This window comes from Thermobia domestica, chromosome 18, assembly GCF_964235325.1.
Source record: "Thermobia domestica chromosome 18, izTheDome1.hap1.1, whole genome shotgun sequence".
Taxonomy (NCBI): Eukaryota; Metazoa; Arthropoda; class Insecta; order Zygentoma; family Lepismatidae; genus Thermobia; species Thermobia domestica.
Window position 1 is genome coordinate 32,773,245 of NC_137471.1, and position 23,338 is coordinate 32,796,582.

General features: G+C 36.9%; 1 protein-coding gene across 7 annotated transcripts in view; it reads right to left on the bottom strand.

Moving 5' to 3' along the window:
- Positions 1-23,338, bottom strand: part of LOC145675432 (phosphatase and actin regulator 2) — an 850,331-nt gene that overhangs the window by 473,026 nt on the left and 353,967 nt on the right. The window contains exon 1 of one of the 7 annotated variants that reach the window (XM_081745846.1): positions 10,387-11,161. The exons of the other annotated variants lie outside the window; for them this stretch is intronic. Within the exon in view, the coding sequence (XP_081601972.1) occupies positions 10,387-10,567 (181 nt within the window). The 5' untranslated portion in view covers positions 10,568-11,161. Of the gene's footprint in view, positions 1-10,386; positions 11,162-23,338 lie in introns of those variants that run through there. 7 annotated transcript variants of the gene reach the window in all.

Below are 23,338 nucleotides of genomic sequence, written 5' to 3' on the forward strand. Positions count from 1 at the left end.
CAATTCCAAACGTTTGACCTTTTACACCTGAAGAAAATTGATGGTGATTATCAAGTAGTTCTCGAAATTTTGTGCCTTTCGGACAGACACGCTGACAGAGTAAATCTATATATATAAAAGAGAACGTACAAAATCCTTTGTCCGCTCATCACGCTAATACGGCTGAACCAATTTCTTTCATTTTTGGGGGGTTATTAGGATTTGGACCCTAGATGGTTTTTATCATATCACTTTAATTTTTAATTACCAGTGTCTTGAGATAATTGACCATTCAAGTGTCCATAACGTACAAATCCTTTGTTATTAGTTCATCATAGGTAAAAATAAACGTATTTATATACAACCCGCATGACCGTGTCACTCGACGGGTTAACATAAATGACAGGCGATATACAGCGGAAAATAGCTTGAATCTTCTGTTTAAAATTTTTTAATTGATTTGCTTATTTTTACAGACACTTTTACAATATGCCAGCACCGGGATGACCGCAGCGAAGCGGGGCGGGTTAACATAAATGACAGGCGATATAATGTTAAGATTTACTGCAATCTTCTATGGTTTTTATCATATCACTTGAAAGCGAAAAAGTAAAAATTATCTAAGTAACAAAGTTTATTGCGTTCCGGGGTGACCGCAGCGAAGCGGGGTGAACGCTGCTAGTATTATATAAAGGCATTCATGGAAAACGAAACTCATTTCAAAAAACGAATATACTGAAGAATATTTCGGAAAGAAGAGATACGGATGATTGGAAAAATTATGAGTAGGGCCCGAAGTTGAAGAAAAGTCCGCTTTCTTACGAGTGTCCGAAGACGAGGCTTAACATACTATATGTTCATTTTGGGTCATCTTAGGGCAGAAAATGGTGGATTTCATTTGTCTTTTTTTTTTCTTTGCCTTTCTCCACGTTTTTTGTTTATTGGTCTTTTTTAAAGTTTTTCATATGTCTTAACGTCTTTTTTCGCACCATCTTTCGACAACAAATTTACTGGCCATGAACTCAAATCACCACCACCTCTTAAACATCTTTTCTTTAATAAAGAAAATTCTAATGACAAGATATTCTTCCACGACTGGACTGATAAGACCAGATCTGCAACAATCACAAGTCAGACAAGGAGGCGTAACAATATCCTCCAGCAAGGGATGTTTTCTTCAGTATTATATTCATGTAATTCTAATTAAATTGGCTCTTATTTTTACGTTCTTTTTCCAGTTTCTAGGTCCTTTTTCTTTAAAAAAAAAAAACAAATAAATATTTTTAGGTCTTTTTATAGGTCATGTTTAGGCAATTTTTAGGTCTTCAACTTCCGAGCCCTAATTATGAGACATTAAGAATCAAACTATGAAGGAAATGGCAAAAGGCAAAACACAAAGGAAGGAACACACACTCTGCGATTGAAATATACCGAGTAAATAATTCAAGATATAGGGGAGAAATGGTGCATAGAAACGAAATGTCTGGCACTGGACATGGAAAGGCAGAAAACTACGTCAAACCAATCAAAATATGGCTGAGCCGAGAAGAACATATCTCTTTCTTCACCAAATCATCCTGCATAACCTGACAAACAAAATTAATAACGAAAAACGGTGAAAGAAAATATCCTCTGTGTTTTCCACTTAAAAGAGCGGCTGTCAATAAATACTTCATTTGCCAATTAATTTTCATGGTTAGTTAAATTTATCTACAAGTGTTGCAACACATGGCAACGTACGAATGACCTTGATTCCTAAGTTCAACATCGATTAAAAGCGAATAAAACACCTGTAATATGTAGTCCATTTCTTCTTTCCACACTTGAATACGATAACAATCAAAGCCTTCTACCGGAACTAATTTTGTAATATTAAACGTAAGTGAAAATTGTCTGTAGATATGAAAGAATCAAAAAAAGAAGAAAACTAATTTCTCAATATATCAGCAATATTCTAATTGTCAACAAGCAAATTAACTCAGTTAATGGGTAATGACCACGATGTTAGGTTCAACCAGATCAAAGCCATCCTTGCGCTTCCAGTCGTTAGAGAACACTTCTATAATTGTTAGAAAGTAGGTCTACAGTGAAACCTAACTCTACACACCAATCTTGTTTGTGCAGAAAATGTCTAACAATGTAAACTGGTCGCTCATGTGATAATTTAACCAGATTCGATTTCCGGTGGAATCCAAACCCATACATACGACTCGCATTTCATATCGGTTTTCGTAAAATATGTGGATCGCAACGCAACACATGCCACATGCGGCAAAGTAAAACGCAAATTTTGTGTTGCGTTAACGTAAATCGCTATGGATATAGAATAAGACTCCAGATCCCATCTTATATAGGTTCAGTGTTGGAAAATGACGTTAGACTTCAATTATCACACAAAATCATTCACTTCTAGCTTATAGCTCAGGATTAGCTATGGCCAAATTGTTGGCTTTTAACTGTTTGGGATTTAACTTCTCTTTCCAACACTGACATTTTGTGGGATGTACTGTTGGGTTAGCCTTGCTCAAGTTGTAATCCAACATATTTAGTTAAGAAACATGAGCAGAGTTTCATATTCTTTACACCTTATCGTGTAACCGTGCCAAAAAAAGGCACTTGTATTAGCATTGCATAAAACTTGCAATGTTTGTTTAATTTTAGAATACCTAATCAGTAATAAGGCTACGTGAGACATGAACCACAGTTTAAAACAAAAGTTCCCAACCGATGTGTCGCGCGGTGCCGTACGGCGTGTCGCGGTATTTTGGAATTTAACAAATCAAGTAGAATTGATTTTCAGACAGGGTAACCAGTCAACTTCTCCAACGACACCAACATTGCCCAGTAATGCATAGTGTCACTACTTTATACAAACTTGTAGCCTTACACTACTATCAGTGGCGTACGCAAGGTGTTTTTTTCGGGTTTTTAACCCCGCATAGAAAAATAAACATTTACTATATTTAGTTATATATAACAAAACCCATGCGCGTCCTGAATGGATTTGAGATAAGTGCTTGAACCGCCCCTTGACGGAAACTCTGTGTACACCACTGCCTATTATAATTTATATTAATTTTAAAAATAAAACAGGGCACCACTGATTTATAGCGCAATCGAATCACCATACTGGGTTCAAATCTCAATGTCATCTAAGTAGGAATCGAACCCGGGACTACATGCACCAAAGACTTATGCGCTAGCCATCAGACCAGCGAGGACAAGCAAAACCAGCAATGATGAACAGAACCTAATTACTAGAGCAACCCACATTATGCTTCATTTTTTTGTTTAATTATGCTTTATTTTTTTTTTCAAATTATGCTTTATTGTTAATTTCAATAATTGTTTTACATTAGTCGTGTATAATGTATTATATTTACTATACATTAAATATTCAGAATATATTGATCTATGCTTTTTGGTTGCCCTACTAATTGCTAAATGAATGAAATGCACTAAGGAATGGATTTTTTTTTTTTTTTTAATTTCCTACATTAGCAAATGCGCAGAAATTATTCATACTAGCAGCAATCAACTTTCTCAACCTCTCACGATCCAGTTTTCTTAGCATTTCTTCTTCCCCGTGCAAGAGATAAGCACTGGCATTCGAGTGAAAGGAGTCATTACCTCCAAAAGCAAGTGATGTAACATTTAAATAAAATCTGCGAAGAAGAAGAGAAGGGACGGAAGAAATCTCACACACGAAAAAAAAAAGTAATTTGCATTAAGTTCACATTCTCACAGCGTATGGAAATGCAATGACTTCCTTCCTCGTTAGTAACCCTAAATATACTCTTCCTCATCTAGTTTCACTGAAAAACATAAAATATCCATTTATCTTCCCCTCCCTATCTTTCCACCACTTATCGAATATTTTTATAATAATTTAATAAACACAGAGCAAAATAACACAACCTGTAAAAAGTTCGAAAATGAAATCTTTTAGTTTTACGTCCCACGATTATGCCGGTTAGGTTAAAGAAGTCGGTGATGAAGAGAAATAAAGAAATTGGTGGAATGAAGAAAGTGGGAGGAAAACCCCGAGAAAACCCACACACCACCAGAAAGTTCATTTGGCATAAGCAGGAATCGAACCAGGGTCTCCACACACCGGAGACAAACGCTCTACCATTGAGCCACCGCAGCTCATAGAAAGTTCTGATAGATCTACGTCATCATACAGTTACCGTATCATTTATGCGGATGCATAGTTACCATGTGTCATCATTCATGCAGACATGTCCAATGTTTGAGAGTAAAAATTTCCGTCCGTATACATTTTCCGAAATTTTCTGAGTTGTCGGAATTTCCTAAGTTCAAGTGTATTGTCTATTCAATTTCAGACATTATTTTGCTAATACAAAGATATTTTTGGTTGGCTATTTGTATTCAAAGAGTTGCCTGTTAAAAACTGATCAGATCTGCTTAAAAATATGAAAAGGCTGTATATCGAAGGAAAAAAAAATCAGCCAAAAGAAAAAATATGGGTCTAATAATATTGCATGTAGATCCCTTATAAAAAAAAAATAAATGGAATCTGAGACTATGATGGGGACCAATTGTGGTTTGCCTAGACGATTTGAAATGGAATTGGTCAAAGATAACATGATATGTATTTTTGTTTCATTATTCTTCATACAGTTCATTATTTTTCATACAATATTTTTCATCATGTTTTAAAATCGAACGAAAGCAGAAGATAAAACTTATAATTCTTGTGTCAAAAATGTATATTTATTATAAAACGAGTCAGCCAGAAGGAGGTATGTCCGTATTTTGGCATTTGAGAATATTGGCAACCATGGGCAGTAGCATGTGCAGAAGTAAGTCAAGGGAAGAGGATAAAGCTACTAAATTAATATCACTTCAGGTGTATGTATACATATCTTCATATAGTAAATGTTTCTTTTTGGATAAGATATTGCCCAAGGGCAGTGTTTATACCCCGAAACCACATTTGCATACGCCACTGACCATAGGGCAATACCTTCCGATAGTAAATATTAACTGAACAGAGCAAAATCCTGGCAATCTGTTTATATGAAGTCATTTACCTATAAGTGGCTAGCATGATCATAGGATACACACTAAAAAAAAGAAGTAAAATAAAACTAATTCCACGCATCCTGGGTACATTTCAGACTTCTCTCAGGTTTACCAGGTCAGAACGCACCATGTACGAGGTGTCTTTACTGTGTAAGCCTCATAAGGTGACCTATAGATTCTACTTACAAACATGTACAATATTCTATTTCTTTACAAAAATATTCCCTTCTTCCCAACGGCGCCGACTTTCCAAACTTTATGTGAGTGCGCATCAAGGGCGGAACGTGTTGGCCTATATGTCTTTAGGGAAGTCTCGATATTTGATTGATTCATTTTTAGTTAAGGTCTTTTATGAACATTATCATAAAGGGCTGTGCTGTTATAAGTTGGAGCTGCCCTACCTCAGTCAGTAACACGCAAGTTAAACGCAAGACAAACGGGTTCAAACCCGAGTCCCAACTAAAAATCTTGTTGGTGCGCTGCACCCACAAGATTATTTGTGTGGTTGCCTGAGCCCCGGAGCACACACGTAGTCGGCGCGCATGCCTCTACCCACAACTAAATAATTACAGTGCACAATGACATTATTGGTCATAAACAGCATATAAAATAAAGATAACTCATGAAGAAAAATGAAATGAAATATTTAAGCTTTACGTCCCACGTTTATGTTGGCTAGGCTAAAGGAGACGATGGTGATGAGAAATTTATGAAATTTGGAAAGATGGAAGTGGGAGGAAACGGAATAACTCCGAGAAAACCCACCCACACGGTGTTTGTCTACCACAAAGCTCACTTGGTGCGAGCTGGGATCGAACCAAGGACTCCTTGAACACAGGCGAACGCTCTACCACTGAGCCACCGCGGCCCTTTGAAGGGAAATGAAGTCTAAAGTCAAACAGCTGAGCTCTTCAATTTGAAGGCTTGCTTGTTTGACAAGTATTTGCGCCCTTTATCACTACAGAGGCGCGTTCATATCATTTAACAACCGATTCTATGATTAGTGCAGCGTTTCCCAACCTTTTTCAACTTGCGGCACACTACGGGTGTTACTTGGATTCTCGCGGCACACTTAAAGATATTATTTGTAAATATAAAACACAGTGGGATTTTTTCTGTGATTATTGATCTCCTGCTCATAAAGAAGAAAGCTCGAACACTGTTTTTCCCCGTGGTAAATCATTATGCTTATTTTTCATTTTAATTTAAAAATAGAAAACAATTGCAATGAAATATTGTACTCAAGTTTTTAAAAATACGCTTTCTTTTTTAAAACTGTATCCGACCCTTTACTAAGAAGAAAAATTACTAAATAACTAACGAACAAACAAATCTCATTTACTTTTAAAACACAAATGCAGGTAATTTGTCGAAAGGATTGAATGATGTTTTCTATTTTCAAGCTACGAAATAGTCTGCAACAATAAAGAAGCAATAATGGTCATAACAATAACAACAAATACTTTTTTCAACATTAGAAATGTACAGAACAGTAACACGGTATGAAACTTAAAATTGTAGATTCATAGTAGAGGTTCATAGTAAGGTGAGATACAAATATACATTTTTCCCTACGTTTTACAATTTGATTGCTATAAAATTAATAATTTTGTTTCGATTCCTCGCGGCACACCAGCGGCCCATTCACGGCATACCAGTGTGCTGCGGCACACCGGTTGGGAAACGCTGGATTAGTGTTTAACAACCGGTTCTGTGATCAGTGTTTAACCGGTTTTATGTTCAGTGCAATACGCTGACTTACCACTATCTATTAGTATTATTTGTATTTTTAAAAAAACTGACAAACGAGGATGCAGATATGTGTCATTTCGGAGTTATACGTAGTCTACGAAAATTTGGAGCGATGCAAAATAAAATGTAACTCCAGAACGAAATGATAGACTAGTATTGGGTAAAAGAACTAATGATTATTTTTGAGTGTTGATGCCACTAATATAGCAAATAGATATGCAATATGTACCGTATCTGTTTTCAGTTATTGATTTATCATTTTTCGTTTGTAGAGACCTCGTCAAAATATTTACTATGCTTCATGCAGTACTGTGCCGCAGGAAGGGGCGAACGGGGCAACGGCCGCAGGCGCCAAAGTAAGGGGTGCAAAATTCGGAAGAGAAAAGGAGAAAGAGGAAAAATTACTTGGAATACATATATGGGGGCGACGTCGTATACTCTCGCCCCGGGTGCTGATTTTCCATAGCACGGCACTGGCTTCATGGCTAACCGTGCCTGTTCAGCCCCTATTCCACATCAACTCGTATACGTATATTAATGAAATATAGGCTTAATAAAAGAAAAAAAAATCTTTGTCAAATTATGATCCTTCATTTCATCGTACCTCCAAATTTTTGGCGTGCTTTAACTTCCAAATAATACATCTGTGCAACCACCTTGGTCTATAATTATTTTTTTTTTCATTTTTTCTTGTGAGGAATCGTTTTCCATGCTTTATTACGATTGTTTTTATGATTCCTGCACTGTTCGCCTTTTCCCTTTTCGCCTTATGACCTCTAACAACGAAATTTGCATGTAAAACCTGTTATCACTTTCCATCTTGATGTACGGGAGAACGGGAAATCTCGATGTGAATTTTCCCGTTTCGTCTTACGAACTTTGTGTTGGTAGGCTTGCAAATACATTCATAGATACAATTTGATTTGTTTATTCATTTAACAAAATAAGTACAGAGTATCTATATAAGATGCTATTTAGCTTCCATATGTATACAATGAGCAACAGCACCTCAGTATTGCATTAGAGAAATTTGTTTACACTCAGTTTACATTTCAAAGTACGCAGGGGAATGTTTAATTGTCGCCACTTACATTTCTGGTGTCTTGCAGCATGTCCTGCTAAAAGCATGACTATCGAAGCTTCATTTTCTGATTGTTCCTATCTCAGTAAATCAATTAGCCTATATATATTGACGTGAGGATTTTATACACTTAAAAACACTTGCACTTACACACTTTCGATTGAAGAACTCAATATTGATCAGGAACTTTCACTCATCAGACTCAGTATGAAACTACTTGAACAACGTACAGACCTTTAAATGAGGCACCTAATCGGAAACCTGCTCCCTGATTAGTCTCTAAGAACCAATCATCTTATAGAAAACGAAGTTACACAAAAATTCCAAAATATAACCACCGTCTCCTTTAGCCTAACAGGCATAAACGTGGCACGTAAAACTTAAAGGTATCATTTCATTTTTCCCTTTTCCCCTCTATCCTTGCAAATGCATACAAATAATTTAATTACATGAATATAAACATTAATTCGTATGCCTTTTCAATTTATCCCACTGACAACGGACCTACCTACCTGGCTACCCGGCAATTGCTAACATTATAAAGAAAGTATATATTTCTAGGAAAATATTTTTTGTCATTTTTAATTACATTTATAATTCTTAAAACAAGGCTGCCAATATATGAAAATTGTTGTAAGGCGAAACGGGAATCTTTAAGTACCAATTTTTGATTGACGTTTCCTGGGATAAGAATCATAAGGCAAAACGGGAAAAGGCGAACAGTGAAGACAAGGGCGCCGATTTCTCTGTAAATGGGGGGGGGGAGCATTCAGATGCAGAAGGTATATATATGAGGATTTTAAGACAAATTGCATTCAAATTATGCCAAATATTGTATATTTATAAATACAATAGGGGCCCACATGAGCTTTGGGGGGATCCGCCCCGCCCCCACGATCGGCGCCCTTGAGTGAAGACACAGTTTATATATACAAAATTAAAAGACATTAATGCTATTCTAAATAACTTTGAACAATTCTAACTACTGCGTATTGTTTAACTTATTTTTTATTGTGAAAAATTAATGAAATTTATTGTCTCAACGTGAATCGGTGCCATTATGGAGTATTTTGGACCGTGTGGTTCAGAAATTTGGACATTTCTTAAGTTAAAGAAGAAATATTTGGGAAGCTTCGAAATGTGGTGTTGGAGGAAGATAGAGAAGATAAAATGGACAGTGAGAATAACAAATGAAGGTGTTTTAAAACGGATAGGAGAGAAGAGGACGCTCCTAGCCAATATCCTTCGTAGGAAGGCCAAGCTTGTATACAAGAATTAAAACATTAGGTAAGTTTTCTACCCTTACTGTATATACAAGAATTAGAACATCAGGTAAGTTTTCTTCCCTTAGTTTATATACAAGAATTAGGATATTAGGTAAGCTTTCTTCCATTAGTTTGTATACAATAATGAGAACAGGTAGGTAAGTTTTCTTCCATTAGTTTGTATACGCGAATGAAAACATTAGGTAAGTTTTCTACCCTTAGTGTATTTACAAGAATTAGAACATCAGATAAGTTTTCTTCCCTTAGTTTATATACAAGAATTCGGATATTAGGTAAGTTTTCTTCCATTAGTTTGTATAGAAGAATGAGGACATTAGGTAAGTTTTCTTCCCTTAGTTTGTATACAACAATGAGAACATTAGGTAAGTTTTCTTCCCTTAGTTTGTATACAAGAATGAGGACATTATGTAAGTTTTCTTCCATTAGTTTGTATACAACAATGAGAACATTATTTAAGTTTTCTTCCCTTAGTATGAATCGATAAAACATTATTTTTTTACTGACGTGACCTCTCTCGAAAGCCGACGAATTGGTGGAATGAGAATGTGAGAGAACTAGTGATTCAATCGAGAAAACCTACGAGCACGATATTGTTCACCACAAACTCACATGGCTTGGGATTGTACCAGGGACACATCTCCAGGGGTAGCTTTAGGATTTTAATTTTGGGTAGACCTGCTCCCTCGCTTATGGATACATAGGCCCCTATACACATTTGATTGATTAATGGAAATAGAAAATTACTTTTACAGTAGTGGTTGATGCTATTTGTTAAATAATTATCTACCATTAATATAAATAGTGGAAAATACATTTACTTTTTATTGTATCTTTTAGCGTTTATATATATATATTTAATTTTGGGGCAGACTCGTGCCTACTCGCCAAAGCCACCACCACTGGACATCTCGCGCCAAAGGTGAACGCTCTACCACTAAGCCACCATGGTCCCTGAAAGAAGTACACTCAGAAATCCCACTCCGGTTTCTATCTAAGGCAAGTAAAGGCATCAGAACCGAACTAAGGAACGCGAATACAGAGAGCACGCGCAACAGCAACTCGCCCAGAAAGGGTTACTAACAGACTGGAACCCATAGTTGAACTCGAGTTTATAAGCGCTTCTAAAAGACTTTGCGATAACAATTTTCATGTAATAAATACAATTCAAAAATATTCCAGTTATTTAAAAAAAAAATACAAAATGCAAAATAATGCTCGGTAACAAACTAAACTACTCACCGACATACGTGGAGCTTCTGCCAGGAGGTCCATGTAAGAAATCTGTAAGTGATAACGACGAAGCAATAATTTGGCGCTTCTCTTCAAAATTCAGGTAGTCAAGGCTATGCGTTCTCTGGGGCGGAGTCTTGACGCCGTTCCCGGGGGGCACCAGGCACACCCCACTCACACGTACAGACATATTATAATACAAAGGTTTAGCGATCAACCAGCACCACCACTCACTACATACAACAAGCGATTAGAAACAAGAACAAAAATTAAAATGTAAACAGTGACGGTGTTCTCCCGGAGGAGCACTGAATCAGCTTTCCGGGCCCACCAAAGGCCCATCGCTTTACAAAAACACCACGCAGCTATATGCGACCCACATCACTTTCATAATTATGTAGATTGGAGAAAAAATAAACAACACTTTTCTCACACATTCACTAAATTTGAATACAATACCCAAAAAAACAATACGCACACGCTAAAATATATTTGAGCAAAAAACACCACAAAAATCACAACACACCACACAACCTTCAGTTCTAGCAGAACTCCGGAAAAGAAAAATCCACGGAACAGTTTTCCGTAAAAACAACACACCTCACAAGGACAAAAATTTCAGAAAAACACGTCAATCATTTCACCTGATCAACATGTTAGATTGACCAGCAAATAACAAAAGCACCACGAAAAATATACCAAACAACATCCCAATAGTCCGACGGAGAGAATATAGTACCCCCTCACAAACACGGACTTCTCTCTCCTACTACTGATAGCGCCGCGGTTCCCCCAGCTCAGCCCAACCAAGCCCGCGTAACTTTGATGATACTCTTGCAATGCGCATGCGCACGATATGAAGGGGGAGGGAAAGAATTGAGCCTACCTGAATGACAATCAGCAGAGTGGAATGCTTACAAAGTATGGCGGGGGGAATATACACAATTGAGAGAGGAGGGAGATATTTTCACTGTGGAATGTCGACACTATTGCCATGTGTATGTGTGTGTGTGTGTGTTTGGGTGCTCCCAGCTCTCAGGTCGTGAATGAGAGTCACGCCGCTCCTTGCACATGATTTTTGGTTTTATCATCCAAATATATTTTAAGAAAAAATGGAGGAAGGGAGCGTAAGAGAACGGAACTACCTAACCATGGTCCACCCAGCATCACAAAAACAAAACTTGCTCGCACGAGAAGAGATGTTTTCATACATCATTTACACTTTTAAAAAGTATGCTGAAATAACTCACCTAGGTCTGGATCTTCTAAGTAACCTGCTATACTCCGCTTTTACCGCCATTTAATTTCATTAGTAATATTCTGACTATAATCTCCCCCTTTCCCCAACCCGAATGCTGAAAGAGGTACAGAAACTCTGTAACTCAGGCAGTACAATATCATGGGATAAAACAGATGGAAAGAAGATGTAAAATCCATTTTAATCACATTTCTGGCCTTTTAAACACGTTACTTATAAGGAATGATGTACACCAGGGACGTACGCAGGAATTTATTTCGGGAGGGGTCTCAAGTGTTTCGGGGGGTTCGAGTGTGTCCGGACCCCCAGGACCCACCCCCTGCATACGAACCTGATGTACACTCATGTCTAAAATGATTGTCGTATATCTATAACTGTTTTCTTGTAAGAATATAATTTGATAATGATTTTGCAGGGTACTTTTAATACTGATATTATGTGTATAATCGGGAAATGTATAATTGTGGTAGATTTCATACGAAAAGAATTATAAGTACGAAAATTAGATTGAGTAAAACAAAATGTTGCTAAATGGACAAAAAAAAGTTTTATTTTCGTTTTATTCTTATTTGCTGCTCTTTAGACATGAAATTTGCCACACACATGTCTGCCGATTATACACATACTAACATTGTAAGAAATACCGAGCGAATTCGTTATCAAATTATATTCCTACAACAACATATTTACAGACATGCGACAATTATTTTGGACATGAGTGTCCCTCGCAGATTACACTATCCGGAGCAGTGGGGAAGGAAGGTAGCGGCCTGGCTACACCCCGGCAGCTGTATGGTGTGAATGGGGAAAACCTCACTACGGTTGGTTAGCCGGAAAAGACTTTTACATCTTTCCGACCAAGTGTCCCCACCGGGAATCGAACCCGGGACCGCTAGTACCAAAGGCGAGAGCGTTGGCGACTACGCTACGCAAGGCTACGATGTAAAATCCAGTACAGTTCAGGTGAAGAAGGTATGCGAAGAGAACTGTCAAGCACTTTCAACTGGCAGGCATATCACATAGGAGCGGGCTTCTACGGTTAGAATCATGACAGAACAGTCTGAGTAAAGAAAGAGTGGAAATGAGATAGGTAGAAACGACTATATGTTGGTACTGTACGACTGATTAGCCATGAATCCCAGAGTGGTGTATTTACAAAACCATGACTACGCCTTATTTGGCTATGACCATCTTCTATCATGCTAAAGCGTGAGATATATTGGTGCCGTGTGCGATAGGCGAACGAAGTGAAACTGCGATGCGACGTCGACGTGTGGTAAAGAGGTGTGGATAAACATGCACATTACAACGCGAGCAAGATGTAAGTGAAAAATACATGTTTTCTGCTTTAACAAAGTAGACAAGACACAGGAAAACCGCAGCCCTCTAATTTGCTAAATGTTTAAAGGGATATCTGAGCTCTGCCTTCAACCGCCATAAATGTTTAGACTTAGCATAGCTTTGCAGTTTTGTTCTTGCTATCTCTGTGTGGGTTACTGACATACGATCATACAAAGCATCTAGTTGGAAATGACTGTTGTTGCGTGTGGCGTTGTATATATGCGAGGCATGGAATTCACGAGGAAAAGGGCAAAACGGAGAATGGAAGCTTTCGAAATTTGATGCTGTAGAAGATTGTTGAAAATTAGATGTGTGGATAGGGTATAAAATGAAAAAGTGTTGGATTGATATACACTTCTGGTTAGTGTCAGCCAGGCTAGTATCCACGGCGGACTAGGGGAACCGGGCCCGCCCTAAATTTATACTGGCTCCCTAAAATTTTCAAGGTATGGTAGGAAATGAACTATAATATGGTTGGATCAGTTCCCCCTAATTTCTACCGCCCAACATTTTTGGGGCTGACTACGGACCTGGTGCCAGCATCTACAGCCTCAAGTCCGTGCCGTGTGACGGATAATGTCCTCGGTGAACACGTTTTACAGGGAAGGGTGGAAGGAAGAAACGGTCTGTAACCAAGGGTGCCGATCATGGGGGCAGGGGGCCCGAGCCCCCACCCCCCCCCAAAGCTCATGTGGACCCCTATTGTATTTATGAATATACAATATTTGGCAAAATTTGAATGCAATTTGTCTTAAAATCCTCATATATATATACCTTCTGCATCTGAATGCCCCCCCCCCAAATTTACGGAGAAATCGGCGCCCCTGCCTGTAACTTGTATGTTAGGTTGCATTCAATCATTTGGCAGGTGTGTTTGTTTGAAATAAATGTTCTATCAAACCCTTTGTGAATATCTCGTTACTCGCAAGAATTCTGAGAATTTCTAGATGAAATTAAGAAATAAATTGGGGCACACCTTTGTATATAAAATTACAAAATGAGACGAAAAAGGTTTTTTTTAGAACTGAGACGAGACAAGATTTCTACAAAAGTTTACGAATCTCATTTCTCGTTTCGTCTCGTCTCGAGGGCAGCAATAAATTATCTTTAGCTAATGATGCTTGGCAAACGGTGCTAAAATCTATGCAGAGCATAATTCAAAATCATTTTGGCTTTTCTGTTTCGTAAATAGAGCCGGTATGTCAAAATGTACGAGGTGTGTTCAAAAAGTATCGACCATATTTTTTCCCGCGTAAACCAATGGAACGCGAGAAACTTTTTTCAGCGTAGATGTAGAGGGGACACTCATGCGCACTCATGAATTTTTTCCCGCCCACAGAAAGCGTCAGTCGCTGGCAGCAGTGTTGTCAGATTGTGGGAAATTTCCCGCAAAACGGGAAATTCTTAGCGTTGGCGGGAAATTCTGGTTGAAAATGGGAAATTCTGCCAACTTATATTCCTTTCCATGTCGTCTCTTTTTGACTCCTTGTCTTCATCTTTATGCACATGGAATAATACAAGAATTAAAAGCGTTTTTGAAGGTCAAAAGAACCAGAATAGCAAGTGAGGTTTACAAACAGACCCAAATGGAACTGATTATTAATCGCGCCAATATCCATTTTCTGCGAGAAGAAAGAAGGGCGGGAAGGTTTATGGCCTTTGTTTACTATATTTTTTATGGTCAATCATTCACGGAATTTTAGGGAGAAGTGAAGAGGAGAATATAATATTTGGAAGTAGCATACACACACAAGCACACAAATATGTGTATTTATCTCTATACCAAATAAATATAGATAGAAAATAGAATGATTGTCCTATAATAGATTTCTCCTCCCGCAGGAAAAGATCCCAATGCTGATTGAGTGTATAGTTAGTTGATTTTAATTTAAAGTAATTAATACAATGATTAATTAATCATTAATGATTAATTAATTAATGAATGAGCGATATTCCCTCTTGACGGGAAATTTTGCAACCGATCGGGGAAATTCTGGGCTTTAAACGGGAAGTCTGTTATTCTGAATCTGACAACACTGGCTGGCAGTCGACGAACGAGTGAAGACATGTAGTCAGCGGTTGTCGGATTTCAGTTTTTTTTTTATTTTTATTTATTTATTTATTTATTTATTTATTTATTTTTGGCGATACCCAAGCGGAGACCATTCAATCGGATTGGTACATTCAATTTTGAACAAGAATGTGGAGATGAGGAAAGTGTCCGTGAAATTTGATTCGTATTTTCATCGCCAAATTCAACATTCTTGTGTGTTGTCCGGCTCCCTATTGATTCAACATGGCTTTATCTAACTTATGGTTCTTTCCCAAACTGAAAAAGCCACTAAAAAGAACCAGATTTGAGTCAAGAGAAGACATGCTGACTGCGACGGCATGGTTGCTCACTATTCCAAAAATAGTCTTCCAACAATGGCGGGAGTGCTGGGAGAAGTGTGTTTCGGATTTCCAAATCAGGTGTCCAATATTTTTTGACACATCTCGTATTTGGGTTTTATCCATGGAACCGATACATCGAAATGTATTTTGGTTTTCCTCTTGAAGGGTGGCAAATTAAAATAATTAAGTTCCAGGACTGGAAAACAAAATGTTGGTTTCCGTTACCACTACAATTTAACTGGATGAAAAGACATCATATTTCCTTAAGCAATTACAATTTTCAAATTAAATTATATGTTCATTTATTTCGTTTAACATAGACACATAATGGAACTTTCATATACTGTGGGACTTCGATAACTCGAACCTGAAGGTAACAGATAAAAATTCGAGTTTTTGTGGTAATCAAGATGCCCACAACAAAAATTCGAGATACCGAGGCTCCCCGTTCCTCATGAAAAGTGACTATATAACTTGTACAGCGGGGGACATTTCTAAATGGTACAGCCATATGGAGATTTACGGCTAAGGTGTACCATTTAGAAGTGTCCCCCGCTGTACAACTCGATGTTTTATTCATTCAACCTCTAAAACTCGAAATTGTAAAAGTTCCCTAAATTAAATAAAATCACCGTTAAAAATAAAATACTAGATATGAAAATGAGTAAAACACAATTACAGTATATACTAGCTAGACTGACAGGACTGACAACGACGGCAATTACATAAAAGCATACAGCTATACGGGTCACATCAAGATAATTCGATTTGTAGTAGTAAATTTTTACTTAACAGAGGTTCGCAGATACGAAAGTTACGAGAGTTACCAAAGTTTCAGTATGATTATCAAGCCCTTAAAATTCGACTTACTGATTAATATGAAAGGACTACTTTAGTGTTTTTTGTTAGTGATACTATTAATTATCATTATTATTATTATTATTATTATTGATACATATTGGAAAGTATATAGTTGACAACACATTTATGAAGTTTATGACTTGTTCATAATTGAATGTTTTCTTGTACTGTCAGTATATATTTTTTTAAAGTAAGTAGGAAACGTAGAGAAAGATCCGATGCGTGTTACCGGTAACCGAATAGAAATTGGTCCAGATTGAAAATTCTCAGAACATACATGGTTACAAGTATTCTTTTTTTTTTTTTTTTTTGGATTGATTGTTTATTTTGTAGCCACTGTCACTATGCACTCATATTTTAAAGGATAGTCGTAAAATATCTAAATGTGTCAATATCATTATCTTCAAAGTAGACAATTATTTTTCCTTGTAGACAAATCGTATATTTGTTTTACTTTCATTGTGCCGACAGCTCATCAGTTTGTGCCTTAGAGTTTTTACATTGTGTATAGTTGTTTTCTGTTCATTGTGCATTACGTGGTAATGGCGTTGACATTACTCAATGTAATTTCTATCTTATCAGATTACTTAGAGATGTGGCCACTGTAAAACAAATCCTTATATGTTACTTCGTTAAATACTAGATTTCACTTGTAAATTTTCTAAATAGTGTATCGTATTCTTAACCTATATCTTTTCCTGGAAACTCTTTTTCCTCAAATGATTCTAAAAAAAAATATTATTAACTGTGCGATCTTATTAACAGTATACTTTATAGTATTCCTATCGTTTCATGCATTTGTTTAGAAAAAATATATAACGATCACCATGGTAACGAAGAGGAAATGACATCACTATTTCAGTCTATTGAACTCGGAGCGTGTTGTGCTCAGATATGCAGCTCTACTCACATACACCATCTGGTGCGACCACTCGACATTACATGCCATAAACTTACCAATGTATATCTTCGATCTATCCTGTTATGACCCACTCGAAAGAAAAAAAAAAAAAAAAAAACAGTTGCCATCACTTATAAATTAACCCTCGTATATGCTGCAGCTCTTTCTAGTGTATGTGTCGACAGACGAACGGACACAATCATGCTATAAGCGTTCCTATACTTATGCATAGTTTGAGAAGTCTAAAATATGCTACAAACTAGCGAAGAAATTTCATGTGCAGCAAGTAATAAAAGCCTTCAATATAAAAAATTCCACTTTCCAGGCTACTACGTGACGACGCATTAAAAGAAGTTTAAAACAAGTAAAGCTGCAACGCAATTTCCCCTATTAAATATTGATATTCACAACCTTGACAAGTTAATTTCACACGGCATTTCTTACTCCAGTGTAAATAATGATTTGTACGTGCTATGCAATACTGAAGCACTTAAAACAAGTGATTCATAAATATTGAAGCATTTTCACGAGCATCAACTAACAAGAAACCAATTAACATCTGCAGGTGATGCTAATTACGTTATTTTACGCTTCACATCCAAAAGACCATGAAAAAAAGAGAAATAAAAAGAGGAGGCCTCAACCCTTATTCAATTTGAGCAACTGCAATGTACTTGTTTTTTACGCTACAAGGCAAATTGCATGCACACGTCAATGTTATATAATGTTAAGTAGTGGCCATTATCAATTCCAAACAAAACGTATTCTTTACATAGAAAATGTACCGGTACTGCTTATGAAGTCACCCCAGTATGATACGATTTTAACACAGTTATATTATTATTATTATTATTATTATTATTATTATTATTATTATTATTATTATTATTATTAAATTTCAATACCATTTAACGAAAAGACTCCAAAAACGAGACATAGGCCTAGGCAAATCGATGGATCTAATTCACCTCAACCAAATAATATGAGTGAAAATGATAATGCGAAGTTTAAAAAAAAAAAATCCAGAAAAACTTATTGATTGGTTTGATTTTAGCTTAGCGTCCCTTCCAGCACCGAAGCTATTTGAGACATGGCCCTACAGCTTAACATTGCATCCAAGCCAGATAAGCTACGGTAAAATTCTCTACACTAATGTATTTCCGAGAAAATTGCACATTTTAAAGGTCCATAGCTCCAAAACTAAGGGACCTATTGTAGTCAGGTCAAGACTTCACTTAGGAACTACTATGTGCCCTATCCAAATATCCAAGTTTCAGAATCCTAAGCTACTTACGCAACAATTTTTATAGGAAGTTAGGTTACAGGCATATAATTTGAAGTACTTACCAACAACCTTTATAAAAATTGTTGCGGAAGTACCGCAGAATTCTCAAACATGGATTTTTGGATAGGGCACATACTAGTTCCTAAGTGAAGTCTTGACCCAACTACGGTAGGTCCCATAGTTTTGGAGCTATGGAGCATTAAATTTCATTTTTTTTTTTCATGCTTTCGGCAGCCTGTAACACCTAAAGAAAACATTTGTGCACCCAGTTTGGTCTATACTCTTTGTCTTATTTTGGTGTTAGGAATCACCTCCCAAACGCTGTCGGTGTTGTTTTAAAACACCCTATATATACAGGGTGTAACAAAAAGGAACGGCAAAATTTCAAGGCTGGATTCCTTAAGGGTAGACAAGCAAAAAAGTTCATATGACCATATGTCGGAAAATGCATCGTTACAGAGTTACCGTCTGATGCTGTGAAATAATCCGTCTGGTCGCCCCTTAATGTGGCTCAATTTAAACCTCACTCCTTAATTAAGATATGAATATAATTCTGGTATCAATATGTTCCTGAAAGATGAAGCTTTCCGCCGATATGTATTTCATATATGTAGGGGGTACCGCGGCGGACGGGTGAGGGAAACTACCTGCATTTTTGTTTTTTGTATCAGGATTTTGGGGATGGCATTCCTTCCCCCTTGGGGGTACACTCATAAAACTGGTGTGTGAAGCAATGTAGTAGTTCAGTATATGCTAACACTGTATGTGTACTTGTTGCTTATATGGGGACGGAGGGGGAGGGCAAATTTCGACAAGTTTTTGAGTCTCAATTTTTGACGTAAATTACATTTATTAACAGGACGGCTCCATATAAGACTTCTACGAAAATTGAGGAAATTGCACAAATGTTACTTCGTTGGAATCTGTGTTCCTCCTTGTAACGATGTATGAATCATGACTCTGTCATAATTAGGGGTGTCATCAGGTCCTCCAACGTGAGAGTTTACGATTTTGTTTAAATCGCTACAACCACGAACACAAAATGTTGTGCATCATCAGAGAACGCAGGTTGGCATCATCAAGCCACACTCTCGAGGGTACCATAGAGTGAACTACTTTATTGGTTCACATACCAAATTTTATAAGTGTACCCCCAAGGGGGAAGGAATGTCATCCCCAAAATCCTGATGCAAAAACAACAACAAAAATCAATAGTTACACTCTCCAGTCCACCGTGGTACCCTCCACTTACATGAAACATATATCAACCGAAAGCTTCATCCTTCAGAAACACATTGATACCAAAATTGCCTTCCTAACTTAATTAAGGGGTGAACTACTGAGGTTTAAATTGAGTCACATTAAGGGGGGACCAGAATGTGACTCTTTCACAGCATCAGATGGCTTAATGGCCGTAACTCTATAACGATGCATTTCCTGACATATGGTCATATAAACTTCTTTGCTTTCTACCCAAAGGAACCCACCATTGAAATTTTGCCGTACCTCTTTGTTACACCCTTTTTATATAATTCGGTTCGTTTTGCATTTACTGCTAATGCGAGAAGTAGTACATTCGAGCACTTGAGTTTTCATAAGCACAGTATTCCAAATATGAACTAGCTTCAGTCCTTGTCTGTTCACCAAGGATGAAATACTACTTAATTAGAATTCTCAAGTGATAATTAAGCTCTTTCAAGAATACATATTTTACTATGCTTAAAGAACTAAAATTATTATATACATGTTTGTACAAATTTTTAACAGCACTCATTTGAAGATGTGGTCAGTTTACTCTTTAAAGGGGGAAAAAAATCTTAGGAACAGAAAAAAGATCAATATGACTCGAACAGGACCTATACCGATGGTAGTGAGACTGAACACGAGCCAAATTTAAAAGTAGTAAGTCCGAGCCAGAACAATTGCAAGTGCTATTGAGGATAGAGAGACCAAGCGTTAAATAACAGCAGTCATATTCAGGATAGCGAGGACGACCCCCAATGCAAAATGGCCATTTCTGGTAGATAATTAATTTTGCTTTATTTTTACTTCTGTATCAGACCACAGCATTTTTTAAAAAAATGAATATTTAAAAAATATACTGTATAGAACCCTTTAGAGCAGTGATGGAACAGATCACGATCCGTGGCCCGGAGAAAGTCAAATATGATGACTCGGACAGATACACTACCTGGATTGAACCTGTAATGCGCACGAACCCAGTGTGACCCGGAGACGACAAAATCGCTTTACACATAGAAAACATGTGTGAGACAACTAATATAATTCTAATAAACACTAAATGTATAATTTTCTTTCTAGTTTGTTGCATGCGTCCTTGTGTCAAAACATTGCACTGAAAGATAACTACAAGGTTAAAACAATGTAAATGCATCAGAATCACAGAAAAGAAAGCTACATCTCTTCCGTATAAGCGATCATCAAAGTAGAATCAAGCGATCCTGTAACACGTATCGTTTGGAATGTGAAAGATGCCCAAACACTGTTTTGTTAAATCAAACAAACGAATCTTCAAGCTCGAGTAGTGGACATCATACATGCAGAGTACGAAATTATATTTGAAATATTGAAGAAATGGTATCTTGATTAAGAAATGTCCCACTAGGAATCAAACAAACGAATCTTCAAGCTCGAGTAGTGGACATACGAAATACTGCAGTAATGCTGCAAAAGCTGATATTTTGGTTATATCCGAGTCACTGAGTCTGCCCGCGTCACTTGGTCTGTTTGTGTGTTTCCAAGTCTATCCGGATCTTAGAACCAACACCCAGACCCGTATGAGCCGGACGAAAGTTTTGGCTCAAGTGACCCGGTAACCCGCTGTGCTTTACGGGAAGGTTCTGTGGAGTTTCTTAAACTATCACAACTCAGAACTAGGTAAGATTATAACCTTCGTAGCTGTCAAAATTTTGATTTTTGTATAGGTTTAGTTCTTAGAAAGCACTATAAAGTGGCAGTTTTTTTTAAGATGTCCCTTTCGACATAATTTGAGGATCCGCTGTCTAACGTAATAAAATTATGTCTAATTAGGCAAATGATCAAAATACCTAGGTATATTCTAAAACACGGTACTCTTCTCTCGTAAACACTGATAAAGTACTTGACTGCTATAATGTGAACATTTAGATTTAATACTGTCCTTTGTTTTCCTAAAATTATATTGAAACAAGTAACAGTGTCACATGTATACCACGTGACGGAGTTCTGTTTGTATGACGTGAAGTTTTCTCAATATTGAAACCAAAACTGGTAATAGATTTCAACACTTCCGGTCTTAGTAGAGAGATTGGAGTGGAGCCTGAATATATTCTTGGTTTCTTAACTGACTGGAAAACGCCGGTTATTATTATTATTATTATTATTATTATTATTATTATTATTATTATTATTATTATTATTATTATTATTATTATTATTATTATTATTATTATTATCTACTAGCGTCAATTACCCGCTTCCCCGGGTTAAAATGTAACGATTAACCTCTTGTTACATTTCAGCCCACAGTTCGTGTAATTTTTAAATATGTCAACGCGATCAAATTACATTAAATCAGACACGTAACTTGTATCAGAATTACCCTTTTATTCTCTAAACCTTCATGAAAATTAAAATTCTGTTGTCATAGCAACCAAGCAAAATAGCTATCTTCTTTTTACCAACTCACATTTTTTTTTATCAATATAAAATCAACAACATATATTATTTTCTTCTTTTTCTTCTTATCAAAACAATTGTGTACTTTTAAGCACCGTTGTCCAAAATAACTACAAGAAAATGGAAGTAATTTATCGCATACATATACAATATCGTTGTAAAAATATGAAAAATTAGTAATAAGTTCGGTAAGTCAGTCACTTTTTACTATTACTGAAGCACTCTCTGAAAGCGGTCATTTTCGATCATTTTTATATATATCTCCCCCTCCTCAAGTTGCGGGGATAAATTTGGGTTTCAACAACGGAAGTGTCGCTCTATATCTCTGCGACCCCTAGAACTATGGATTCGAAACTAATAAGCGGTCATTTTTATTTATATATTCCCTTCCGTTAAGTTCCACCGTCAAAGTGAAATGAAAAAAATCCATCCAAGGTCGGAACCTCATGTATGTTGAAAATTTGATCCGAGATCGGTCGAGTGGTTCAAGAGTTATTAAGTAACAAACATAGTCACTATCATTTATATATATATATATAGATTACTGATTTTACTCTATAGTAGTCAGTTAAAAACCGGAAGCTGTTGATTTCTGTCACATCCAGTGTGAATAGGTAAGTTAAGAGACAGAATGAGTACCTATTCTTAGAACACTAAAATGATTCCAAAAACCGTTTCTCGCTATCTGTTATCGTTTTTGCTCCATGTAGATCAATATTGAAACCAAAAGTTTTGGTGGGTGGGTTTTAATCGAGAGTTGAGAATGGAGATGAAATGTATTTTTGGGATGTTATTACCATTTTTGCTCTACAACTCAACATTGAAACCGGACATGGTTAATTTCTAACACTTCCGGCTTGAATACCATCTCCGTGAACTAACTCGAGTCCTAACTTTCGACCCTATACATCATGGCCAAAATCTATGTTCCTCCATCAAGTAGCTCTTGATATTCTTTATCTTTCGCACACACACACGCACACTGAGAGTCAGAGTAAATACGAGGGTGGATTGGAAAGTTTGTGGCAGGACTAGGAAGGAAGCAATTATTATGTTTGTATACATTAGCTGCGTAGCTATCGTTGGTAGTCACTGTAAAATTTCATTTCTCTATTGTTTCAAGTGAGAAGATTATAAGGCGCTAATTTGGCGGAAGTGACAAGGAGAAAACCGACCAGGACAATGCGCGCGTTCATACGTATCTTGCATCCACGGCAGAAATTCAACCCTGTGGGTTTGAACT